Here is a 26,977-nt window from a genome sequence, read left to right on the forward strand (position 1 = left end):
CCATCAGAGCACCTGTGCTCGAAGAGCTTATCCATTCTGGTTGGAGGACCATGCAGGTCTATACAAGATTAATGCTGAAAAGCAGAATGAATAAGTGTTCCTCATGTGTCCAAAATAAAAAAACTTTTCAAGTTTTAGTGGCACTTATTTGGCATGCCATAACTAGGGAAAGAACTTCCCTGACAGCTCAGCTGGTAAAGAATCTGCCTGCGATGCAGGAGCCTGGTTTGATTCCTGGGATGGGAAGATCCTCTGGAGAAGGAATAGGCTACCCATTCCAGTATCTTGGGCTTCCCTTGTGGCTCAGCTGGTAAAGAATCCGCCTGCAATGTGGGAGACCTGGGTTTGACCCTTGGGTTGGGAAGATCCCCTGGGGAAGGGAAAGGCTACCCACTCCAGTGGCCACAGGACTGGAAAAGGTCAGTTTTCATTCCAATTCCAAAGAAAGGCAATGCCAAAGAATGTTCAAACTATCGCACAATTGCACTCATCTCACATACTAGTAAAGTAATGCTCAAAATTCTCCAAGCCAGGCTTCAGCAATACGTGAACCGTGAACTTCCAGATGTTGAACCTGGTTTTAGAAAAGGCAGAGGAACCAGAGATCAAATTGCCAACATCTGCTGGATCATCAAAAAAGCAAGAGAGTTCCAGAAAAACATCTACTTCTGCTTTATTGACTATGCCAAGCCTTTGACTGTGTGGATCACAGTAAACTGTGGAAAATTCTGAAAGAGATGGGAATAGCAGACCACCTGACCTGCCTCTTGAGAAACCTATATGCTGGTCAGGAAGCAACAGTTAGAACTGGACATGGAACAACAGACTGGTTCCAAACAGGAAAAGGAGTCCGTCAAGGCTGTATATTGTCACCCTGCTTATTTAACTTATATGCAGAGTGTATCATGAGAAACGCTGGGCTGGAAGAAGGACAAGCTGGAATCAAGATTACCAGGAGAAATATCAATAACCTCAGATAAGCAGATGATACCACCTTTATGGCAGAAAGTGAAGAGGAACTAAAAAGCCTCTTGATGAAAGTGAAAAAGGAGAGCGAAAAAGTTGGCTTAAAGCTCAACATTCAGAAAACGAAGATCATGGCATCCGGTCCCATCACTTCATGGAAATAGATGGGGAAACAGTGGAAACAGTGTCAGACTTTATTTTTTGGGGCTCCAGAATCACTGCAGATGGTGACTGCAGCCATTAAATTAAAAGACGCTTACTCCTTGGAAGGAAAGTTATGACCAACCTAGATAGCATATTGAAAAGCAGAGACATCACTTTGCCAACAAAGGTCCGTCTAGTCAAGGCTATGGTTTTTCCAGTGGTCATATATGGATGGGAGAGTTGGACTGTGAAGAAAGCTGAGCGCCGAATTGATGCTTTTGAACTGTGGTGTTGGAGAGGACCCTTGAGAGTCCCTTGGACTTCAAAGAGATCCAACCAGTCCATTCTGAAGGAGATCAGCCCTGAGTGTTCTTTGGAAGGAATGATGCTAAAGCTGAAACTCCAGTACTTTGGCCACCTCATACGTAGAGTTGGCTCATTGGAAAAGACTCTGATGCTGGGAGGGATTGGGGGCAGGAGGAAAAGGGGACGACAGAGATTGAGATGGCTGAATGGCATCACTGACTCGATGGACGTGAGTTTGAGCGAACTCCGGGAGCTGGTGATGGACAGGGAGGCCTGGTGTGCTGCGATTCATGGGGTCGCAAAGAGTCGGACACGACTGAGCTACTGAACTGAACCCACTCCAGTATTCTGGCCTAGAGAATTCCATGGACTGTGTAGTCCATGGGGTTGCAAAGAGTCGGACACGACTGAAGGGAAAATTTTAGAGCAGTTGTTTTCAAGCTATGTGCCATGGTACCCCAGGGATTCCCAGAGATGCTTTGGAGAGGTAGGCCAAGCAGGCAGGTACACTTCAATTAGAGCAGCTTGGCTTTTGTGTTTTATGTATTAGCGTCCTGAATAACACTTCTTATGGAAGTGTTCATAGAAGTCCATAAGATTTCTTATGGAAAAGATAATTTGTTGCTTTAAAAAAATTTTGAATAACCACTAATTTAGAGGAATTTTCTGCTTTAGAAAAGCAGAGGAGGGGAGAGGATTAGTGGAGATGAAGAAGAATGACATAAAAAGGCCACCTTTGGTGTTTAGAGGGATAAACTTCTGAAATATGTAAAAATTCTTACGTATGGATTATTTTATGATCTTAGAAAAAGCTTTTGCAGTTTTATCTAAATTCATAAAGTCTCCTAATAAAGTTCTTTAAATGGGGAAATGTAATACATTTTTGTAGTTTTGAAGAAAAAAAATTTAATTTGTTAAATGTTGCTATAAGTATGACTTTTTTGACCCTTTGAGATAAGGCTGTTTTTGATTGGACATACCAAGTGTGATTATTTGAGCATCAACCAAGTGTCTGTGCTGGATATCTCTATAGAAACACTGATATGTGGCTATAAAAATATGTAGGTAGGAATAAATGTGTAGCAGCAAAACCTGGACTCCAAAGCTCTTCTTAAGAATTATCCTTTCCTTTGCCCTACTCCTTTGACTCAACCGTGGCTCTGTCTAAGCTCCTTACTCCTCCCTTAATTCCATTATTTGCTATGTCTTCGAAAACCCTTAGGCTGCAAAGTTAATGACCTTTATTCTCCTTCCTTCTTCCTGGTTTGCAGTTTTCCAGCCTTTGGTTATATCCTCATTCTTCCATCTTCCAAAGCCCTGATTAGATAACCATCTCATCCATGCAGACTGGGCCTGATACATGCTTCTCCAGCCTAAAGTCATTTTCTCACCTTGAAATTCTCACAGGATATTACCTGTCGCTCTCAATCTTGAAATATGGATTTTAGATTGGAAACTCTCTGAGGGGAGCATCATGTCTTAACCATCTTTGAGGCTCAGTGATGCCACTCACAGTATCTTGCATGTTTTAGGTGTTCACTTAATGTTTGGTTGGATGGATACATGGTCAAATATTAGATTTTTAAAATTCAGTTTTTGTTTCTTTGAGGTATTTGACCTATATGTCCTAAAAAAATTCTAAAAAAGAAACTGTAGATTATATTAAGATGACAGGAGCAAGGACTGAATATTTTTCCTGATAATGCCTCCTTAGCTAGTCAGTTATTTTTTGCCAGATGTAATTTTTCCTTTTCCTTCTTTGATTTGTTAAGTCTGTATACTTACCCCTCAAGACTGTGAGGGAAAAGACCTCTGAAGTTATGCCTTGGACTACAACGTTTCTTATAATTTTGCTTATCTGTTTTCTATGGGACTAAGAGCCTGGTTTGTGCAGACCTGGGCCAGGTATTTGTTGAGGAGCTTAGGGCACTCATGTACGAAAGAGGGATGCAGTCATCCAGGTAAACCCCACATACCTGTCTCCTGCTGTGACTACTACTTTTAACATCTTTCTCCCTTTCTTTGCTTTTCAGCTCTTATAAGCTTGAAGAAAGGATACCTGTTCATGTATAATCTAGTGCAGTTCTTGGGATTCTCCTGGATATTTGTCAACATGACTGTGAGATTCTTTATCTTGGGAAAAGGCAAGTACACAGTTTCAAAGCTTGCTTTCTTTTTTGAGTAGTTTGGCCCACTATTCACCAGAAGTAACACTTTCTGCCTTTCAGCCTTCCACACCAACCCCTTCCACCCCCACCATATTTATGTAGCACTTCAGACCTTTCATTGTGTGTTCACATCTCTCACTTCCCATGACCTTGTGAAACAGGCTGCCTGGATGTTCTGTTCATTTAATAGGTGAGGAAACAGATTGGGAGATGGTCAAAGAAATGGTCCACATCCACCCAGCTAGCCAAGGGTGCATCTTGGACTAACATCCCTTTCTTATTCACTGCTTGATAGTTCATTTATAACTAACTAAATTGATGAGATACTCCTAGTGTCAAAGTTATACAGTCCTAAAGGGATCTCACTCCTTTGGAGCCTAAATAGACTAAATGGACTATTGTGAAACTGAATGAAAAGACTATCATAAAGGTATTAGTTCTTGCTAAATTAATTTTTATGTTTAGCAGAATTCTGGCCAAAGTAAATGACAATAGAACATTTTTGAGAATGTGATCTAAAGTATTCTGAAATTTTATTGTGAACCATAAATAGTAAAATTCGAGGGAAGAAACAGTAATGGGAGAGGATTTTCTCTATCTGCTATGAAAAAATAGTATTAATAGTATAGTATTAGTATAAGGATAGACTAATTAATAGAGCGATTAAGTAGCTCAAAAATAGCTCTTATATATTATTATTACAATACATTATGTAATATATAATATATATCCAGATTATGTATATGATAAAAAGGAATTTTGAATCAATGGAAAGGAAAATATTATCCAGTCATTTTTTTCTATTAGATGGGAAATCTATCTAATAATGTTCCCAAGGAAAATTGGCTTGATTTGCGAGGCAGATAATCTGTTTAACTCTTCTCATACTGTATATAAAGGGAAAAAAAAAATCCCCCCCAAAGACTTAGGAGTCATATATCAAAAAGTTAAGTCATAATAGAAGATATAAATAAACATTTATGAAAATCACATGTGGAGGGTTAGGATTTTCTAACTTTGAAAATAATAGAAGAAATCATAAGAAAAAGGTCAATGTATTTGATTACATAAAATGCCTAAATTTCTATATATCTAAAAATATCCATCCAAAACAACATTAAAGATTAAAAGCATATTGAGTTGAGCAAAATGAGGATGGAGGGTTGGTGAAAAATTGTAACAAATATTGGCAACTTTTTTTTTTTTTACATATAAACAACTTGTAAAATTGATTTTAAAATGTGAAAACTCTACCCAATAGATAAAGATCATGTACAGGCAGTTCATAAGAGGAAATAAAACTAATTTAACATACAGCAAAATGTTTAACTCAGTAATGGTGAAGGAAATGTATTTTTTATGTATCAGTTTTGCAAAGTTCTAAAAGAGGCCTAATTGAAAATAACATGTGCTAAAATAAACATAACAGTGGCTACTGGGGAGGGTGCAGAAGTACAGCTCTTTGGGAAAATCATTTTGCAAGGTACTCAAGAACCTCAGTGACCCAGATAACCACGATGGTGTGATCACTCGTCTAGATCCAGACATCCTGGAGTGCACAGTCAAATGGGCCTTAAGAAGCATCACTACAAACAAAGCTAGTGGAGGTGATGGAATTCCAGCTGAGCTATTTCAAATCCATAAAAGATGATACTGTTAAAATGCTGCACTCAATATGCCACCAAATTTGGAAAACTCAACAGTGGTCACAGGACTGGAAAAGGTCAGTTTTTCCTTCCAATCCCAAAAAAAGGCAATGTCAAAGAATGCTCAAACTACCTCACAATTGTACTCATCTCACACGCTAGCAAAGTAGTGCTCAAAATTCTCCAAGCTAGGCTTCACCGTAAACCAAGAACTTCCAGATGTTCAAGCTGGGTTTAGAAAAAGCAGAGGAACCAGAGATCAAATTGCCAACATCTGTTGGCTCATATAAAAAGCAAGAGAGTTCTGGAAAAGCATCTACTTCTGTTTCATTGACTTTTCCAAAACCTTTGACTGCGTGGATCACAACACACTGTAGAAAATTCTTCAAGAGATGGGAATACCAGACCACCTTACCTGCTTCCTGAGAAATCTGTATGCAGGTCAAGAAGCAACAGTTAGAACCAGACATGGAACAACAGACTGGTTTCAGATAGGGAAAGAAGTATGTCAAGGCTGTATATTGTTACCCTGCTTGTTCAACTTATATGCAGAGTACATCAAGTGAAATGCTGAGCTGGATGAAGCACAAGCTGAAATCAAGATTACTGGGAGAAATATCAATAACCTCAGGTACACAGATGACACCACCCTTATGCCAGAAAACAAAGAGGAACTAAGAGCCTCTTAATGAAAGGGAAAGAGAAGAGTGAAAAGGCTGGCTTAAAACTCAGCATTCAAAAAATTAAGATCATGGCATCCAGTCCCATTACTTTCTGTCTAATAGATGGGGAAACAACGGAAACAGTGACAGACTTTTCTTTCTCGGGCTCTGAAATCACTGCAGATGGTGACTGCAGCCATGAAATTTAAAGACGCTTGCTCCTTGGAAGAAAAGCTATGACCAACACAGACAGCATATTAAAAAGCAGAGGCATTACTGTGCTGGCAAAGGTCCGTATAATCAAAGCTATGGTTTTTTCCAGTGTGAGAATTGGATCATAAGTCTAAACACCAAAGAATTGATGCTTTTGAACTGTGGTGTTGGAGAGGACTCTTGAGAGTCCCTTGGACTGCAAAGAGGTCAAATCAGTCAATCCTAAGGAAATCAATCCTGAATATTCACTGGAAGGACTGATGCTGAAGCTAAGACTCCAGTACTTTGGCCACCTGATAGGAAGAGCTGACTTACTAGAAAAGACCCTGATACTGGGAAAGATTAAAGGCAGGAAGAGAAGGGGATGACAGAGGATGAGATGGTTGGATGGCATCACCGACTCAGTGGACATGAGTTTGAGCAAGCTCTGGGAGACGGTGAAGGACAGGGAAGCCTGGCTTGCTGTATAGTCCACACGGTCAGAAAGAGTCGGACATGACTGAACGACTGAATAGCAACAACAGTAGCAACATCAAGAACCTTAATTATTCATATCCAAGAAGAAGAAGCAACTTAGCAGCAGCAGCAGCAGCAGCAAAAAGTAGTTGTAAAAAATAAACATTATGGTATTATTTATATTAGTGACAAATTAGACACTATGTAAATGTCCATGAATGAAAGATTGCTTTAGATTGTTCCCTCAGTGGAATGTTGTGAAGCAAACGTAAAGTATTTAAAGAGGTTGTAAAATATGGAAAAATACTTATGATAGACTAAAAAAGTAACAAACTTGTTCTTCCAGTTTGTTCACACCAATATCAAAAGGAGAAAGGAAACAACCAATAAATGTGGAATGATTGGAAGAAAAGGCACCATTTTCTAATGGCTTGAATGGAACATTTAAAATTTTTCTTTATTTTGTAAAGTAAATATGAGGAAAAATATGAGCATGATGGAAAATAAGAAACTGTTTAAAAAGAGAAAAAGTCCTGTAGACTATTTTATTCTTCAGTCCTAAATTTTCCCATCGGAGGTTTGTAAAGGTGAATTGTTTTTTTTTTTGTTTGTTTTTGTGAAGGTGAATTGTAGTTAGCTCCAGAATCTTTAGAATGAAGTGCACGTTGTTTTTCCAGTCTTTCCTTGGATTTCTGCAAAGCACAGTAGTAAGCTAGTGAAAAACTTCCCAAATGCCTAGCACCTTATAGTCATGTGTAACCAGAAGTCCACTGATGGTTATTTAAAGAAGCAAAGGAAGTCTCGGACAGTTGTTCTCAGATCTATAGCTCTTACTAGTATGGATTTAACACAAGTTTCATGAGTAGGGACTTCCCAATTCCTAAATAATTTATTTAACCTATCATAGTTGTATTGGTTCTGAATGTTCCTGTGTGAGCCTGCTAGCCATTAGGTGACCCACTCCAAAAGCTGCTGAATTATCTGGGTCATGTGTTTAAAGTTAGCTGCCTGGAGCTGTAATTTCTGTCTGGGCTCTGAGCCCCTTCCTAACCACCTATTGGAATGGAGCTGCTGTTGTAATTCTCCCTCATTGGTCCTCAGAAGTATAGTAAGGACCTGGGCCTGGTACCAGGGGTCATAGTCTGTCCTTTGTAGTTACCTCTTTTTGAATAAAAGGTGGTGGTGAATAGCAAATTCTACACATGTACTTGGTTTATTTACATAAACATGTATAAGCTGAACTCATGTTAAGGAAATAGCAAACTTGTGGAAACTCATGTCTATCTCTCTATTAATAAACTTTTTTTAAACTAAATAAGGTTTTTTCCTAATTATAAAAATGTGTTAATTACTTACTTTAACTCTGCCGTAATTCCGTCTATCAGAATGATAGATTCTTGGCACTTTGCTGGATATCTTTCTAATAAACCCATGTACCTTTCTTAGGAAAAGTTGTTGAAGAAGAATTATGAGACTAAAGGGTAGATTGTTTTTAAGGATTCTACTGTATACTGCCCAGAAAGAGTGTACTGTTTTATACTACCACTGTTTAAATCCTTGTCCATTAACATGAGTACCTTGTTAGTACTTTCAAGAAATTTTTTTCAGATCATAAAAGTAAATGGGCTGGAGCTTCCCTGGTGGTCCAGTGGTTAAGAATCTGCCTGCTAATGCAGGGGACGTGGGTTCAATCCCTCGTCTGGGAAGATCCCACATGCCCCAGGGCAACTAAGCCCATGCACCGCAGCTGCTGAGCCTGTGCACCTAGAGCCCGGGCTCCTCAGCAAGAGAAGCCGCTGCGAGGAGAAGCCTGCACACGACAAGGAGAATAGCCCTGCTCACTGCAGCTAGAGAAGGCTCACGCGTAGCAACGAAGACCCAGCACAACCATAAATAAATAAATAAAAATGTAAAAAAGGAAATGGAGCAATTTAATAATGTTTGGAAAATGGGAGAAAACTGGGGAGGAGGTGTGGGGGGCCTAGAAGGGGAGGTGAATAAGCCATTGTCCCTCACTTAATATTTCCATACATTTCCTTTTAGTCTTTATTTTTTCTCCTGCAGGTAAAAGTTATCATCATGCTGTGTATACAGTTTTGCATCTTGTTTTTAAAACAGTATTATAAGCATGTTAGTGTTATTAATATTCTTTATAACAATCATTTTAGAAATCAGATTTTTATTCCTGAATGGAAACAAGGATGAATTTCCCATAAAATCAGATACAGAGCAACAAGATCTACTTTTATTTACCATATTCCAAATCTTAAGTCACAATTTTCTAGTGCAAAATAATGGAGAACCTGATTTGTCAAAGATAATTTGTCCAAAAAATTAAGAAGTGAATCTCTTGAAGAAAGATACCAGAATTTCACTGTAAATGGTGAAAAAAAATTGTGATTTTTGTCTTCACAAGGGACATTTAAAATTATGAATAAATTTTTTAATAGCAAAATTTAAATTGTAATTTTGCATTACTTCTTCAAAGAAAATAACTAATCAAATTTTGAACTTCCTCATTTTGTGGATTCACATTTGACTTTGTAGCAGGATTGTATAGTGGATCATTTTTGTGATTAGAGAGTGTTTTCAGTCTTGCCAGGGCCTGTTTTTTTCATTTGATATTTAAACTATCTTCTTTTTGAGGAGCCTGCAGTGTCATCTTTACCGGTAACTTGCCTAACTCTGCCATTTCTTAAAAACTCTAATAGGCAGGGAGGCAAGAATCCTAAACCTTCACAATATGCAGGACTAAGAACTGTCTTGCTCAAAATGTCAGTGGTGCCCTGCTTGAGAAACACTAAGAGGAATGTAAGAATTCAGGATGTCAAGTGAGGATCAGCATGGAAAGTGAAGGATATTAAATTATGGACCACTCCAGATTGATACCACAATTATTGACCTCAAATAAGCAACAACTCATTTTGTTATATAATATTCCATGAAATAGATATACTATAGTTTTCTCAAACTTTCCATACTTATAGGTTTAGATCATTTCTGTTTTAGTGCTCTTAAAAATATGTAATACTTCAGAGAACAGTCTCCTTGCTGAAGCTTTTATTCTTTTTCATTTTAGATTTTTTAGTTAGGATATATTCTCAGAATGAGAATTAATAGGATTAAGTATATAAATACAATTAAGGTTTTTGAAAGTTAATTTTATTCAGTACTTTTGTACCTCTGCATGTATTTATGATTGTATAGTTTTGATATTTTAAAAAGCTAGGTTTTTCATTCAATATATGTAATACAGTTTTAGCTTTAAATTAAATGAGATAATGGACCGGAAGGGAATTACCATTGTGCCTGATACATAGATTTTTCAGCATATAATAAGTGAGTGAAATCTAGGTATGCTTTTTTTCTTGCCTTTTAAAATTGAGAGGGGCATACAAGGTTTATGTGTTAACTTACTGGTAACCAATAAAATTTACTAATTAGGCCCATGGAGGCCTGCTCCCCTCCAGCTTAGTTGAGTAGTGAACTTGAATCTGACTGGATGTTTGTTATACTTTTCCTAAAGTTCATTTCATGTAAAGGCTTATCTAGATTGCAAAATACTTGTGTGTTGGCATTTGCCAATTGATTTACCTTTAATATGTGTTTGTCCCATAGAGTCCTTCTATGACACGTTCCACACTGTGGCTGACATGATGTATTTTTGCCAGATGCTGGCAGCCGTGGAATCTATCAATGCAGCAATTGGAGTCACTAAGACACCAGTGATACCTTCTCTTTCCCAGGTATTGAGCAGTTGATCTCAAGGGTGGGGAATGCAGGGTTTTGATGTTTATTCAGTAGGTATTCACACTTTGTTGAGAAGTTTCAATGAGTAAAAATACCTGTTTGCAGAGAAATAGCATTGTTTTCTCTGAATACACACACACAAAAAAATCTGTCCAGAAATACTGGTACTGGCTTGGGTACTTTCACATTTCTACCTGTTGCAGAGAAATAGCAGTGTTTTATCTGAACACACACACATATACACACACACACACAATCTGTAACACTGGTACTGACTTGGTACTTAAACTTGTTCTAAGCTGTTCTGTCTTTTTCTATGTACCTTGAATTTAATGGGTTTATGTTTCAGATAACACATTTATGTGCTGTCTTTTACGAATGTATTTTAAACTTTTTTTTTCTTCTGGGTCTTTTTAACAGCTTCTTGGAAGAAACTTCATTTTGTTTATCGTCTTTGGTACCGTGGAAGAAATGCAAAGCAAAGCTGTGGTTTTCTTTGTGTTTTATATATGGAGCACAGTTGAAATTTTCAGGTGGGTACAAATGCCAGGATGGTGTTTGAGTGCTCCTTTGACTATGGATAAGACTGTCTTATCCAGAGTCTCATTTTATTTGAGATTAAAGTTTCATGTGTGGAGTTCTACCTGCATCTATGTGCTCTGCAAAGTTGAGATAGTGTTTTTTTTTAAATTAAAACATTAAAGATACTTTTTTAGTTAAAAATTTTATTTTTTAATTAATTTATTATAATTGGAGGATAATTACTTTACAATATTGTGATGGTTTTTGCCATACTTCAGCATGAATTGGCCACAGGTATACATGTATCCCCCCGATCCTGAACCCCGTGCCTTCTTCCCTCCCTACCCTATCCCTCTGGGTTGTCCCAGAACACTGACTTTGGATATCCTCCTTCATACATTGAATTTGCACTGGTCATCTGTTTTACATATGGTAATATACGTCTCAGTGCTATTCTCTCAAATCACCCCACCCTCACCTTCTCCCCCTGAGACTAAAAGTCTGTTCTTTACATCTGTGTGTCCTTTGCTACCCTGCATGTAGGATCGTCAGTACTGTCGTTCTAAATTCCTTATATATACGTTAATATACAGTATTTTTCTCTTTTTGACTTACTTCACTCTGTATAATAGGCTCCAGGTTTATCCACCTCATTAGAACTGACTCAGATGTGTTCCTTTTTTATAGCTGAGTAATAGTCCCTGTGCATATGCACCACAACTTCCTCATCCATTCATCTGCCGATGGACATCTAGGCTGCTTCCATAAAAGACTAGTCAAGTGCAGTAGTGAGGAGGGGGAAAGAGTAGGATGAGGAGTTCGATCTGTAACTGTGAACAATCAATCGAGATAATGCACTACCTTCGGACAAGCCTATTATTTTTAATTTTGTTTTGGCCTTATGCCATGTGGGATCTTGGTTCCCTGACCAGGGATCGGACCCATGTCCCCTGCAATGGAAGCATGGAGTCGGACTGCCAGCAAGTCTGAGGCAGTTTTTTTTTTAAAGCGCTCAGTGGATCATAATACCAGCCTGGACACTGGGGAGCAGAGGGAGAGATCCAGAGAAACCAAAGGCCTATCTTACCCTTTAGGATCTTGCTGTCTTGTTGGAAAGAGAGGACTCATTCACATGGAAAAATTCTTGAAAGGGCTGAAGAAACATGTAACTGAAGAAACATCCCAGGCTGGATGAAGTACTGAAGACCAGCCTTCGAGAAGGGATGATAGAATAAATCTTTGGCTATAAGATTACTGACGTTTGAATTGACCTCTTATCTGATTCTTCTATTTTTGATTGTCAGTAGAAGAAGTTATCTTTTAAAAAAATAATTTTGTTTTTGGCTGTGCTGGGTCTTCATTGCTGTGTGGGAGCTCTCTCTATTTGTGGCGAGTGGGGGCTACTCTCTGGTTGTGTTGCCTCTAAACCACAGGCTCAGTCAATGTGGCGCATAGGATTTAGTTGCCCCGAGGCATGTAGACTCTTCCCAGACCAGGGATTGGACCTGTGTCCCCCCCATTGGCAGGTGAATTCTTTATCACTGGACCACCAGGGAAATCCAGAAGTTATCCTTTTCTTAAAGATCTGATTAAAGTAGATGTGTTCTGTACCAGACCATACATATTCCATACTTCTTCCCTTTCCAGCCAAGTGACCATTGGTTTTGCTAACTGACTCCTCAGTTCTGGGTTTGGTGATGTTTTGGTAAAGTTGACAGTTAAGAGGGAGAAAAGACATTAGCAGCCCTAGATTATGTCTTAACTGTAGTCTGCATCCCATGGCATCCTGTATACCCTCTAGTCTACTTAACACAAAAGTGAAAGAGATTATAGGTTCTTAATAGTAACTTTTACTGTTTGGGAGAAGCAAATTTATGTTAGCTCTTTTTAAGTAGAGTATGCCTGATTATAGATTAGAGGTCTTTTTGTATACTTTAATTTTGGGAAATGTTCATTTAGGCAGAGATAAAGTGTCAAAGTATCTGTCCTTACCTACTTGGAACATAGATCAGAACCAGGAATAAAGCCAAAATGCTTCTGAGCATCTGTTCCATGTACGGACCTTTTTCATAGAGGGTTCTTTTGAGACCTAAACTTACTTTGCCATTATCGAGAATTCATATCATTTTGGAGAAGGAAATGGCAGCCCATTCCAGTATTCTTGCCTGGAAAATCCCATGGACGGTGGAGCCTGGTCGGCTACCGTCCATGGGGTCACAAAGAGTCGGACATGACTGAGCAACTTCACTTTCACTTTCGCATCCTTTGAAGATTGGAGGAAGAGCACAATGGGAGTTCATTAATGGGAGTTCGTTAATTCTGCTAAAAAGCCATGTGTGAGTGATTGTGAAATTACTCTTCTTGAATGATGTTCTAGAGTTGCATTCAGTGGTTTTTAACATGTGAATGCCTTATTTCCAATAGGTACCCCTTCTACATGCTCTCCTGCATTGACATGGATTGGAAGGTGCTCACATGGCTTCGTTACACTGTGTGGATTCCCCTGTATCCTATGGGATGTTTGGCAGAAGGTACTTTAAAGAACTCTAGGTGTTATATCTTACCTCCACTGAGTAGCCAGACCTCTTTTCCTCCCTCTGCCAGCTTTAGTCTGATACACGGGTGTTGAACTTTTCAAGAATTTCTTTCTAGTGGTTTCCTTCCACAATACTGCTGTCGAGACTGTTCCAAGGAAGTAGTTCATTTTGTTAAGGTTTGGGAGCTGGGTGGTCATGCATTGCCTGCTTCCTATCTATATGGTAGTTTTAATCTTCCAAAGCAAGTTCATATTGATGACTTCATTTTATTATGACAAACACCTAATGAGTGAGTCAGATAGGTACTTTTCTCTCCATTTTATAGAATAGGAAGCTCAGTGCTATCAAATGACTGTTCCTCATTTACCTTTGCTGTCAGCCTGAAGGCTTACTTCCTAGGAAAGCTAGTGGGGAAAAAAGAAGAGGCGTGAGCCTGTTGTACAAAGGGAGGAGGAAGCATTTTCAACAAACCTAGAACCGAAACTTTGAAGAGTTAGAAGGTTCTATCGGTAAATGTAATTGTATTTCATTTGCTTCTAAAAAGTTCTTGTTTCTGCTTTCAGCTGTCTCAGTGATTCAGTCCATTCCAATATTTAATGAAACAGGAAGATTCAGCTTCACATTGCCATATCCAGTGAAAATCAAAGTTCGATTTTCCTTTTTTCTTCAGATTTACCTTATATTACTATTTTTAGGTAAGTATTGGCTCCATAATAGACTCTCTTTCTGTTGCTTCTTAGAAGGTAGTTAGATGATTCAAAGTTTTAGAAATCCCTGTTAGTATTCTTGCTTTCAAAAGAGTGGAAATAAGTTTAAGAACGAATTACATTGCAGAACAGACCCACTGGAGAATATGCCATGTGGAAATATTTCTTCCCACATCTTGATTGGCTGAGTTCTTTTCTTGAAATGCTCTTGGTCATTCAGACTTTCCCATATTTCATGTTTAAAATAATGTAAGAAACGCTTTTAAAACTGAATAAAAAGCTCATTTAACTTTTGCTGATTTCAGTAGCAGATTCCTTATCCAGAGGAATTGTTACAGAGGTGGTAACACAGCTGGCAGCAAGGAAGAAGGCAAGAAAGGCCTCCGTTCAAGCAGCTGCAAGACATCAGAAAGCCTTCTGCCTGACGATAGGAAAGCCCCCTATTCTTCATGTAAAACCTTGCTTATCAACTTTTATATAAAATCATAAATTCTTAACTCATAAAAACTAGGGACCTCCTGAGAACTAAAAGAAGAGATAGAGGAGTAAACCTAAATTACTGCAAAGTTGAGAGATTTAAAAGCCTTCCTAACTAGGAGGACTGTTTACTCTGGATAATGTTCTGACACATTTTAATATGATTTCTATGTATTTCTCCCTGTTGTATTTCACAAAAGTCATGAGGTGGCCTTAAGTATGGCTGTTTGGTCTCCTGGCAACAGAAGGATGTGACAGATAGTGTACTAGCTATCTTCTTCTGTGCAACAAATTACCCCAAAATGTTGCAGCTTAAGACAGCACACAGTTATTATCGCGCATGTATTCTGGGTCAGGAAGCAGGCAAGCTGGATGGGCCTGGCTCGGGGACCCTCATGAGGTTTCAGTCAAGCTGTCAGCTCAGTTGGGGCTATAGTTTCTGCAGACTTGACCGGGGCTGGAGGATGTACTGCAAGCTCGCTTGTGTAGCTCTGGGCAGGAAGGCTTCAGTGTCCTGCCATAGTACTTCTCCATGTGGACGCTCATAACATGGCTTCTCTCCAACGCAAATGATCTGGAAGAAAGCCAGAGTCAAACTCCCTTTTTTTTCCTTTAAAAATTTTATGTATTATTGAAATATATTTGACATAAAACATTGTGTAACTTTAAGGTGTATCAGTTGTAATAAGATTGCCATTGTAGTGATAATTAGCACTTCTATCACATCCGCCCTTTTTATAACCTAAACTCAGACTTACTGTTACTTTTGCTGTGTTCTCTTTGTTACACAGATCAACCTTGTACAGTGTGGGAGGGGAATACACAAGGGTATGGGATACCAGGAAGTAGGGATTACTGGGGACCAGCTTGGAGACTGGCTTCCCCAGACCGAGAGAGAGACCACGAAAAGTGAACCCAAGAAGTTGGAAAGCCCAGTGATCTTGGTTACTTATTTATTTGGTTGTGCCATGCATTTTGTGGGATCTTAGTTCCCCAACCAGAGACTGAACCTGGGCCCTCGGCAACAAAAGCTCAGAGTCCTAACCACTGGACCACGAGGGGATTCCTGGTCTTGGCCATTTAGAAATGGGGGAGAAGAGAACTACATCCTTTTGGAGCCCCTCGGAATCAGCGCATGGCAGAAGCGCAGTTAAATAAGACATATTATGAGTGCCCTCATAACAAAGGTTACCTTTTGTTCCATGTCTTCTTTTCCATTTCAGAAAGGATATTACCCATTTCAGAAAGATTTCAAACCAAAAATGTTACAGTCTTTGGTGCTTGAAGAGAGTAAGCATCACTTTGGAAAATGCCCTCATTAAAAGAGCTCTTTACTTCTATTCCCGCATAAGACTAGTACTGCTGTAATTAAGCTGCATGCAATGGACCTACTGAGAGTAGGAATAAATACTGGAAAGACCCTTAAAATATTTTACTAAAAAAGATGAATGTTAATGTTCACTAACCCTAGTGGCTTTTCCTTGTGTTGCATATTCTAACTTACAAGTTTCTATACTCATATTTAGCTTGCCTACAATGAGTGTGTAGTTGTTCTTATTCTTGAGAATGATACCCTAAATCTGCATAATTTAGGAGCAGTATAACAAGCAATTATATTTGTGTATAGATCAAAGATTCATTCTCTCACAGTAAGTCTATAAAATAAGTGTTTTTAACTCTATTGTACAATGAAAAAAATGGAGGTGAGGCTTCGCTACAGAACGCCTCAGTGATCACGTGGGATTGAAATTTTTTTCTGGCTCTGAAATCCTTTGTTTTCTAGTTCACTAAATTTTGCTTCCTAGAAAAGTGTCTCACACCTTTTAGGCTATTGCTTAATACATAGTATTGCCTAGCCTTGAATTAAAAATTAGGTTCTCTGTTTCAGATTTGTATATTTCAGTTTATGTAAATCCTACCTTAAAAGAAAGGAAAAAAAGAATATTGAATTCTAATTAATGAATTTTTTAGGGGTGAAGAGTATTGATGTCTTACATTGAAATACATAAAAAATGAGATGGGAATGGGTATGTGATTAAGTAAGTGTAATAAAGTTTAAATTTAGGTGGTGTTCACTGTACAATGATTTAATCTGTATATCTGAAAATTTCCATAGTAAAGCATGGGAGAAAATGACATTGTAAAACCCACTGGTGGAAAACTGAACTGTCTCTAGTGCATTGTTATTGTGTGTTCTAGGCTGTGCTTCTTGAGGAAATGCAGGAAGCACGGGGCTGTGGGATATGAAAAACAGACAGCTAGGGACTGTTCTACCCCAAGAACTTCCGCTTATAAACAGAGACAAAGATTCTAATTGGCCTTTTTTCTTTTCCAGGGTTATATGTAAATTTCCGTCATCTTTATAAACAGCGCAGGCGGCGCTTTGGACAAAAAAAGAAAAAGATCCACTAAACGGAAGAGATTTAGATGACTTCTTGCCAGTTTGAGCCTAATCTATAGTTCTTACAGTTTCACCTTCTTGTACTGATGTAAAAATTTTTTTAAAGTTAAATGATTAAATTCTCAGTGGCGCTATCTTTTTTTCCCCAGTAACATTCCTGATTACTGTATTACCTTAGTGTAGTCCTTGCATGACATGGATTCCTGACACCCGATGACAGGTTCATTCTTGCCTATTCTGTTAGTGACAGCAAAAGACTCAGCCATGCCCCCACCCACCCCATCTCCAGTCAGTCTGTTTCACAGGCCCCAGATACTTCTTCAGTGCCCCGAGGCTACCAGCTACTGGCCATGTGCATAGCTGAGGTGTGTTCTTTGCAGCTATTGCTTGTGGGGAAAAAAACCCCAAAAGACTACGTAGCTGTATAGGAGGCTCCAGAAGTGACTCAGAAAAAGACCTCATATATTCTGTACCCAAGGCGCTGCTTGTTAAGTGGGTTGGCATTGATTTTTTTGGGGGGGGAATTAAGTTTGACTCAGTTACTGATAAAAACATTTCTGAGTCCAGGTAGGGCTGGAGGACACATATTACCTGTGAAACTTTTGGTCTCTAGCAACATCTTAACCTGCATGGGCGCTGGAGAGCCACAGGGTGATTTGAGAGAAACCAGTCAGAACCTTGGAACACCATGATCACTTACATCATTTGTAGCTAAATCATAGCTGTTTTCAACATGAAAGAAAGACGAAAACCTTAGTTAGGAAACAGTGAGACTGTAAGAGTTCCAAACCCAGATGGCACTACAGGGATCAAAAAGGTCAGTCTGGCGATGCAGCCTGTGGCACGCTGGAAACTTCAGAGTAGACCACACTAAAAGTACCTAAGAACTGTCTTAGGCTGTGCACAGACAGACACTCAGCCTTCCTTCCCCTGTACTGAGTTCATGTACTTGTGTACCTGTCAGAGTCAGCTGGTGAGACTGTCTGTTTTTGAACATGCCTCAAAAACACCAGGTTTTTATTTTGCTGTTGTTTCACCTGTTTGCAGTAGGCCAGTGAAAACAGTGAGCACTCTGGCTGAAGAACCACCATCTGAGCCTTAATGAAGATTCCTTACAGGAAGTCCACCAACAGAGGAGGAAAATCTTATATGACCATCATCAAAACCATCAGTTTTCCCTAGTACATTCCAAGTAAACCAAGTAAAATAAGTAATGTTTGCCTGTAAGAATTTAAGGCATGATAGCTCTTTCTGTTCTGCCATTCCCACTGTTCCGGGGGAAGGGGGACTTGGATTATGCTGTTTCTCTGAGCCCAAGATGGAAACTTGGTTTGACCTAAAGACATCTGGTTCGTATAGGCCTAGACGAACCAGATGTCAAGTTCACTGCACTGAAGGATATTTTGCATGTGTGCAACTTCTGTCAACATTTGTCTGTATTAATTTCTGGTGTCTTCTCAACTGACTTTCGTAATTGGGCAGATGGGCTTTACAGTAGATTATGCTGTAAAGAATCTTGTATTATTCATTGTTACAAACCTTACTGCTGTCTGAAAAAGCTAAAGATTGTGTATTTCTATTAAAACATTTACAGTCAAAATCCTAGTAACTTGTGTTTAAAGATCATTTAGTCTAATGGTTTCTAAATTATTAGTGATAAATTCTTTTGTTTATACAAAATATTATATAGGCATACCTTGATTCATTACACGTCACAGATACTTGCATTTTTCAGAAAATGAAGATCCCTGTGTTGTCAGAGGATGGTTGGCTTTTCTTTTTTTAACCAATAAACTAGTTTTTACTCAAGGTGTGTACATTTTATCTTAGACATAATGCTACTGCACACTTAACAGACTGTAGTATAAACTAACATTTTCATATCCTGGGAAACCAAGAAATCTGTGATTCGCCTTATTTCAATACCTGCTTTATTGTGGTGGCCTGGAGGTGAACCTCCAAAATCTCCGAGGTATGCCTCTATAGCAGTACAGCATGTTATTAATAAATAAAACATGGTTGCTTGGCCTGGATGGCAGGGGAGCTTGGTAGAGAATGAATACATGAATATGTATGGCTGAGTCCTTGTGGTGTTCACCTAACACTATCACAACATTTTTAATTGGCTATACCTCAATACAAAATGAAAAGTTTTAAAACAACAAACAATATGGTTGCTTGGGCTGAAGCCTATGGGAGTAATTCCTTAGGACGTTTACAGAGCAATCTGAAAAGCACTGATGATGTAAATAAATCCCAGGGAAGCTTGATGACTTGCCCAAGGCCGTGAATCTAGCTGATGAACTAGAACTATAACTGACTACGGTGATGTCAGAACCTGGCTTTAGGCAGTGAGGCCTAACCAGTGTCAGAAATAAGGAAGTCAATATGGAACCCAAGGAACCTTCAAGAATCTATGCCACTTAGGAAGCTGAAATTATATTTAGGTTATAGGAGAAACCCAAGGCAAAAACCTACTGGTTTCCCAATGAAACCATTTTATAGAAAACCAAATATTTTATTTTCATTAAAAAATTCTGAATAAATGAGGATCATACATTTATGGTTGCTTGTTTGTATAAGTTTGGTTGTTTAAGTTTGTATCTCAAGTTACACCCAAAGCACCCTAAGGGTTGCCACTGACTTTTTTGCCCAAGTTTTAAGGAACTTCTGAAACTTACGAATGTTGGGTTTGTGTTTAGCAAGTCTCCTCTCCCAACCACAGGTACTTGAAAATGTCCCTATGGTTGGGAGAGGAAAGGAGTGGAGAGGTGTTTCAGGAACAGAACCCAAGCTGTTGGGTTTCCTGAGGATGGTGGAGAGGGCTCTACACTTAGTCCTTCAAGCGTTTCAGGAGATGTTCCCATTGTGGGAGCAACAGTTGTCTTTGGGATTTAAAAGACTCCGAGCTCCAGAAAGCAGCTGCCCACCTGCAGAACATTCTTGGAGTAGCAGAGTCAAACCTGTGAGGGGTGCGTCTCAGGCAGTCTCGGGAAGGTCTTCGGGTAGCCACTGCAGAGGTGAACAGACTGAAAAAGTTTTTACCCGAAATCATTCTCACTTGAAAAAAAAGAACGCTTCCAAAGTCAGCGTCATATTCTCTCTGCACTGCTCCCAGAGAAGTCTGTCTGCAGAGGTGTGATGTTGTGGTCATACCCAGCGTACTCAGAGGTGCCAGTACTGGCCAGCTTGAGCTGCTGGGCAGCGTGGGTCAGCTGGAACGCAGCGTCGGGGTGAGCCGTGTCGGGCAGCAGTGTGCACTCCCTTTCTAGCATGTCCGCCACCCCTTTGAGCAGGTCCAGGAAACCAAACGCCAAGGCAGCCTTTCGTAAACGGTTCAGCTCCTGAAACAAAACACCAATGTTCCTAAAATGTATTCTCCTCATCACATACTTTCTAAGTGCTCACTGTGACATATATTCCCCTTGACCCCCAAACTTAAATGAGTGTTTTTATATCAGAACAAATACTTGTACAGAGATGCCAATAATAAGAGGGTGTGATGACATGCCTGGGAAGTAGTTTCTCTACAGGTGGTCAGAAGGCAAAGGACGACAGGTTTCTGAAACTGAGGTTATCCTCACCACAGTTCATGACCACTTAGGCCAAACATGGTGAGGTGCTTTGCATACATCATTTCATGGACAGTACTCGTAACTCGGCTTCCCTGGGGGCACAGTGGTAAACAATCTGCCTACCAATGCAGGAGATGTGGGTTAGATCCCTGGGTCAGGAAGATCCCCTGGAGAAGGAAATGGCAATCTGCTCAGTATTCTTGCCTGGAGAATAATCCCATGGACAGAGGAGCCTGTCGGGCTATAGTCCATGGGGTCACAAAGAGTTGGACACGACTTGGCGACTAAACAACAACTCATAACTCGGAGGATACTTCATCTCTGTTACTCAGGTATGGAAAAGGCTTGCCCAAACCTCAGAGGGTTCTGAACCCTTCGGTGCCTCTCTGGCTGGAGCCTTAGACTGAATGACAATGAGTATGTCTGGAGGAGTCAGGAAGTCAGACCCCAAAGACTGCCTCAGAAAGAGAAGTCACAGTGGATGGAAGCAGAGAAACATGAAATGCCCCATCCATCACTTAGCAGTGTGACCTGGGCAAGTTGTGGGGCCTCTCTGGGTGTCAGTGGCCTCATTTACAAAACAAGGCTCACCTCTGCTGTGCCCACGGGAGGGGCTGACACAGCCATCTGGTAGAGGCCTTTTCCCGCTCTGTTATGTAGGTTATAAAAAACCAGAAGAAAGAAACAGACTTTCTGATCACCTTTCTCCTATCATCTGTTTACAAATGAAAAGTTCAGAAGAAGGCCAAAGTATAGACCTTGAATAGACAGCTCTGCAGGCAGGCAGGGGCTGCAGCCACAGAGTGGTCATCTAGGGCCAATATGGATTAAGGGCTTCGGTTAGGGGGAGGAATGGTGGGCTGAACCACTCTCTGGTTGAACTCTTGCCTGATTTCACCAGCTCGCTACATAATTAGGTTTGAAGACATAAAGGTAATGAGATAACACCCAAAGCGCCTATGTTCTCTGGAAGAGATGCTAGCCTGCGGATGACTGTGGGTACGATATTTTAAGATTAGCAAGTTAGGACACAGTTGACAATACTGCATACCTCATACTGCCACTTAATTTAATTTCAGCCAAATATCAGCAGGACAGGAGAAGCGAGAGTGAACTGAAATGCCGCCCCCGACCCCCCAACTCCACCCCATCTCTTGTGGCTTGACTCCACCACTGGTTCTGCATTAGTGAGGTATGATCCTGGAGGGCCATTCTTTTGCAATTTATAAATGTATATATTTTTTAAAAGGCTCACTTTCTCTTTAAAAGGCAGGTGAAATCCTATGTCTCTGACCACAGATTGAGCCTGTGCCCGCGGCACGGCAAGCATGGAGTCTGAACCACTGGCCCGCCAGGGAAGTCTCCTAAGTGGGCCATTTTAGAAGTCATTACCAGCAGCAGCTCCTCTGGCAAAGTACGAATGTTCTGAGCAGACACCATCCCTGGAAAACACATCCACTGGTTGCCTCGAGTTAGACTGGATACCCACTTGGGAACAGTGAGGAGCGTTAAGGGCTATGGCTCACAGGTCCTTTCAGCTCCTTCCCTCAGCCGTTCACAGCAGCACCAACACAGAGAGGACCTGCCAGGAGACCCAGCGCAGGGTCCTGGATTTAGGGCAGGCACAGACCTATCGCTTCTACTGATTTTACTGAGGAAAAACTGGAGGCACAAGCAAATGTTTCTAATTCCTGTCCATGTTCAGTGTTCACACTACTGTGAAACAGTTTATTTCCGGCAGGCAGCACAGAGCCCACCTTCGACTACTATAATTCCTACAGTCTCACCTTATAGAATGTCTGTGTTTTTTCAGGCAGTTTCCTTGCATTTCTTAAAATCTTCTGTACATCTGTCTGTACAGGGTAAAAAGAATTCAACGTTAGAATTCTGTGGTAAAAAGGGAAAGAATACAAAAGGATACCTTTAAATGGAAAAAAATTGAAAATGAGGAGTTATAGTGTAAAGACGAGCCTCCCTTCTGAGTTAATGTTATTGTTCAGCATTAGTAAATCATCTCTCTCCTTCAAAAGGCTTGATGATACTAAAGCTCATGGTGACAAAAATGAGCCTGTCTCACAAAAACACCCCCAGTAAACCCATACATCTATGGGCAGCTGCTTTTCGACAGGGATGCCAAGACCATTCAGTCGGGGGGAGAAGTCTGTTTAACAAATGGTGCCTGGATAACTGGATAGCCACCTGCAAAAGAATGAAGTTGGACCCTCACTTCATACCATACCCACAAAATTGACTCAAAATGGATCAGAGGCTTAAATGTTAAGAGCTAAACCTATAAAATTCTTACCATAAAACTTACTTATAAAACTCTTAAAACAACCCAGCAACAAAAGAAAAAAACTTGGCAAATGATCACAGCAGCATTATTCTCAACAGCCAAAAGGCAGAAATAATCCAAAAGTTCATCAACTGAATGAATGGAGAGGCAAATATGGACTTTATACACTGGACCATCATTTATTCAATGGGCTATTACTCAGCCATCAACAGGAATGAAGGACTGACACATGCTGCAACATGAATGACTGTGGAAAACATTACGCTGAGAGAAGTCAAGCACAAAAAGGCACACGTGTGACGCAGTTTACACGAAACATCCAGAACAGACAAAGCCTTACAGATGAGAGAAAGCAGATAAGTGGCTGCCTAGAGCTGGGGCAAGAGTGACTTGTTTAGCGGGTAAAGGATTTCCTTTCGGGGTGATGAACATGTTTTTGAACTAGACAGTGGTGATGGTCATGTAACACTGTGATTATATTAACGTCACTGAATTGAATACCTTAAAACGTCTGAAATGGTAACTTTTGTTATGTGCACCTCACCATAATAAAACAACACATCCAGACCAAAACAGAATTTAAAAAGCAGTTTTAGAAAAATTCAGCTCTCCTTCAGACAGGGAAGTGCTGGGGTCAGCGATGGCAAGAGAGAGGGAGAACTTTAATTTCCAACAAAGGGAAGAGGCCTCTTAGCCAGGGCAGGATGCGTCTGCCTCGTCTCCCTGAAAAGGGGGCTGGCAGAGACTATGCGTTGACAGAGGTTACTGCTGTGGTCAGGGCCTGACTGCCTCTTCTCATTTGGCTTGGACTGGACTCATGGGAGGAACAAAGGAAAAAAGAAAAGGCACTCATGTGAGAAAAAAAGTTCAAAAACCGATTTTTAAAAATATGTATGAATGACTTTGGGAGGAGAATGACAATGGGAGGAGAAAGTCACTGAGTCCCTTGCCTAAAGGCAGCACACCTTGATAACAGGATAATTTCATAGGAGCGTTCCATAAAGCGTTTCTGTGGTATTACATGGTAATGCTTTGACTTACATTGTGCCAGTGGGAGAAATAATCACATGAAGGTTTTTATGTCTTCCTCAAAACTGGTACTAAAGATAACACCTATAATATTATTCAATGACTCACCATGTCAAACCTTTTACGTTAAAATTTAATGCTGGAAAAAAATGTGTCTCTCTAGAAGAACTGACATGCTTCCTTTTATCAGACAAGGAGAACCATATAACCAACATGTTTTTTTTCTGACCTTGGTAGCAGGAAGCTCAAGAGCCAAATTGCTCAAACACAATTATCATTCTGCCTTGGCTTCCTGGAACACTGTCTCTCTTCTTCCTCTAGGTTTTATACTGCTCCAAATTTTGTAAAAAATGATTCTGCTACGTACGTGTTTTACTGTAGGCCACCTCAAATCCTTTTTGGAAATAATGACAAATGCTAGAAGTAAATGAATTACAAAGTATCAGAGGAAAAGAAAATCAAATCAAATGTCCGCCTGCCTGCAGGAATCCCTCCCCCTGTCCCCAGTGGAGAGCAACGTGGATGGTAATGTTACCTGCAGGCCACTGGGTTTGATCCACACCGTCACATTCTGGGCATAACTGCGCTTGTTTTTGGGCTGCAGGGGGAACGGGCTCTTATTATCATCCTCACCATAAGGGTTTTCTTTAGCATCTTAAAAGAAAAAAACAAGCTTGAAATGACATCTGGCAAAACACAATCAAGCACATTTCCAATTAGGTTAGAAGCTCTTTGAATCATTCGATCTCCTATATCCTATTACCTCCCTAATTAAGAAAAATCCATCAGGTTGGGGAACCTGCTCTCAGCACTAATGTTGGACAATGAACAATCAACTGAGGCCCAGGCAAGTGAAAAACAGCTTACTGTCTTTAAATATACAAGTTTTACCTATCTGCTTTATAAATTAAGGTCATAAAAGGATAAAAATACATAATACTAAAGTGTATATAAAAATACATGTATTCCTACATACTGCAATTCTACATAGTCTAGCCCAGCACTCTCCAACACAACTTTCTGTGATAAGGAAAGGTAGCTACACCCCATGGGACCACTGAACCCTTGACACCTGGCTAGTGTAGCAGAGGAACTGCATTTTATTTAATTAAATTTGAATAGCCTCCTGTGGTGAGTGGCTACTGGTTCAGACAGCATAGGTAGAGACATTGAGAACATTTAAAAGTGAAATTACATATATCCAATTTAAGGAAAAGAGCAAGGGAAGAAACACTTTCTTGGTGAAACATACCCCATTTTACGGCTTACTAGTTTGCTGCTTCCAAAGACATAAAGCCATGTTGGGTTTATAGCCACATGGATAAACAAAGATTTCTATTTTTCCACCTGCTTCCTGAGTCAATGATACTTTGTCACAAACTTACAAAGCATGCTTATTACCTCTTGGCTCATTTTATCAGTATCATCTTTCAGGGTAGATAGAGCAGGAATCATTTCCCCAACAAGACTGGGGAGCTTAAATCCCTTGCCCACATGTTCTTGTTGAAAACTGGAATTAGCTCGGCTTCTCTAACTGACCCAGAAGTGCTCTAACCCCAATCTGGTCATTAATTTGGATGCCTTATATGGCCCCATTCTACCTCTGTCACTGCCCTCTCCTCCTACCCCCTCCAAAAATTTATTTGATCAGCTTTTCCAGATGTTCCCATGAAGACTTGTCAATCCGTAAGCCTTTCTAAGTCAGGCCAAGATCCCAACAGTCGTTTCCCAGGCAACATGCTTATTTCCAACTTCTTGGCCACTGTTTCCGTTCTTCCCCTGTCTGCAATGCTCTCCTGTCCTCACTTATTTATTCCCTCCCTCAGTACTCATTATTCCTCTATAGTAAGATCTCACTATATAGGAAGCACCATGCTAAGGAAGTATGGCTAGAGAAGATTTTTTTTTCTGGCCTCAATGAAGAATATGAGTGTTTATGAAGGATATTTATTAAATTACAACTATGTGCAAAATACTTAACATATACAACTTATCTCCTTTTAGCAACTCAAGAGAGTAGATATTATTAGTCTCATTAAACATGAGGAAATTGAGGCTCAGTTTCACAGGGACAGCTGGGCCTGGTTTCTTCCCCCATTCAACACTGCCATTCCTCACCTACTCAAATGTACTTAAATTCCAGGTCCGGATCCCATCCTGCCTTCTCCATGGAGCTGTCCCAGTTATTTCTGGTAGATGACGATTTTTCTAGCCCCGCTTATCCTACAGCACTCAGTGTCAGTACCAAACATTTTGGCATCTTATCACAGCCTACCTGTATTGACTCTAATTGCTTGGAGCCTCTATGTGGAAACTGGCTTAGCAGACATTAATGAGAAAAGAACAGGAGATCTTACAAATAATAAATATCATAATAGAAAATTTCAAAAAATATTGGTTACAAGATAAGATTGAAGATATCTTACAGAAGGTAGAACAAAAAATTTCAATAAATGAAAAATATGGGTAGGATAAGAAAATTACACACATGCACACAAATACTATAAGCACATCTAGGAAAGGAGAACAAAAAATACGTGGAAGAAATCAAAGACATATTCGTGCTTCCAGGACTAGAATTGTGAGATGGAAGCGCTGAGTCCAGCACAATGAATGAAGAGACCAAAACCGAGGTATGTGATTCTGAACATCTAGAAAGCTAGGGACACTAGAAGAGCCTCGAGGTGCACAGAAGAAAGAGAGACCAGGGTCAAAGCTCGGACGGCCAGCATGGCACAAGACTCTCAGGAGCAACCCTGGAAGTCAGAAGAGACAGCAGAGTGAGCTTCAATACTCCAAGGGAAAACGATTCCCGACCTAGAACTCACTATTCAACCCCACCATCAGCAGAGTACAAGGGATGAAATACGGACATTTCCACGTATGTGAGATTCCCTCCTGCCCTTTTCTCAGGAGGATTCCTCAAACAGGAGAGTCGCGGGAGAGATGTGAAGGGAAGACTTGGGATGACAGCTATGCAGTGGGCCTAGAGAGTAACCAGTCCATTCATGAAACAAAAGGAAGATGACTCTCAGGAAAAAAAGAAAGCGACAACAAAATGCGTAAAGGATATATTTTGCTTAGGCAGGAATTAGTGACAGGTACATGGAAAAGAGCAAAGA

General features: G+C 40.0%; 2 protein-coding genes across 3 annotated transcripts in view; one reads left to right on the forward strand and one right to left on the reverse strand.

Annotated features, from left to right (window-relative positions):
• Positions 1–18,560, forward strand: part of HACD3 (3-hydroxyacyl-CoA dehydratase 3) — a 31,281-nt gene extending 12,721 nt beyond the window's left edge. Inside the window, exons 6-11 of the mRNA XM_069597621.1 lie at positions 3,450–3,560; positions 10,180–10,307; positions 10,732–10,844; positions 13,258–13,364; positions 13,934–14,065; positions 16,890–18,560. Coding sequence (XP_069453722.1) covers positions 3,450–3,560; positions 10,180–10,307; positions 10,732–10,844; positions 13,258–13,364; positions 13,934–14,065; positions 16,890–16,966 — 668 coding nt within the window. The 3' untranslated portion in view covers positions 16,967–18,560. The remainder of the gene's footprint in view (positions 1–3,449; positions 3,561–10,179; positions 10,308–10,731; positions 10,845–13,257; positions 13,365–13,933; positions 14,066–16,889) is intronic.
• INTS14 (integrator complex subunit 14) overlaps positions 15,491–26,977 on the reverse strand; it is a 36,977-nt gene continuing 25,490 nt past the window's right edge. Inside the window, exons 10-12 of one of the 2 annotated variants that reach the window (XM_069597619.1) lie at positions 24,391–24,509; positions 22,318–22,383; positions 15,491–20,299 (exon numbers count right to left, since the gene is read on the reverse strand). In XM_069597619.1, coding sequence (XP_069453720.1) covers positions 20,048–20,299; positions 22,318–22,383; positions 24,391–24,509 — 437 coding nt within the window. In that variant the 3' untranslated portion in view covers positions 15,491–20,047. The remainder of the gene's footprint in view (positions 20,300–22,317; positions 22,384–24,390; positions 24,510–26,977) is intronic. The other variant, XM_069597620.1, reaches the window with a different exon arrangement.

The sequence above is a fragment of the Ovis canadensis genome, chromosome 7 (assembly GCF_042477335.2).
Source record: "Ovis canadensis isolate MfBH-ARS-UI-01 breed Bighorn chromosome 7, ARS-UI_OviCan_v2, whole genome shotgun sequence".
Classification (NCBI taxonomy): Eukaryota; Metazoa; Chordata; class Mammalia; order Artiodactyla; family Bovidae; genus Ovis; species Ovis canadensis.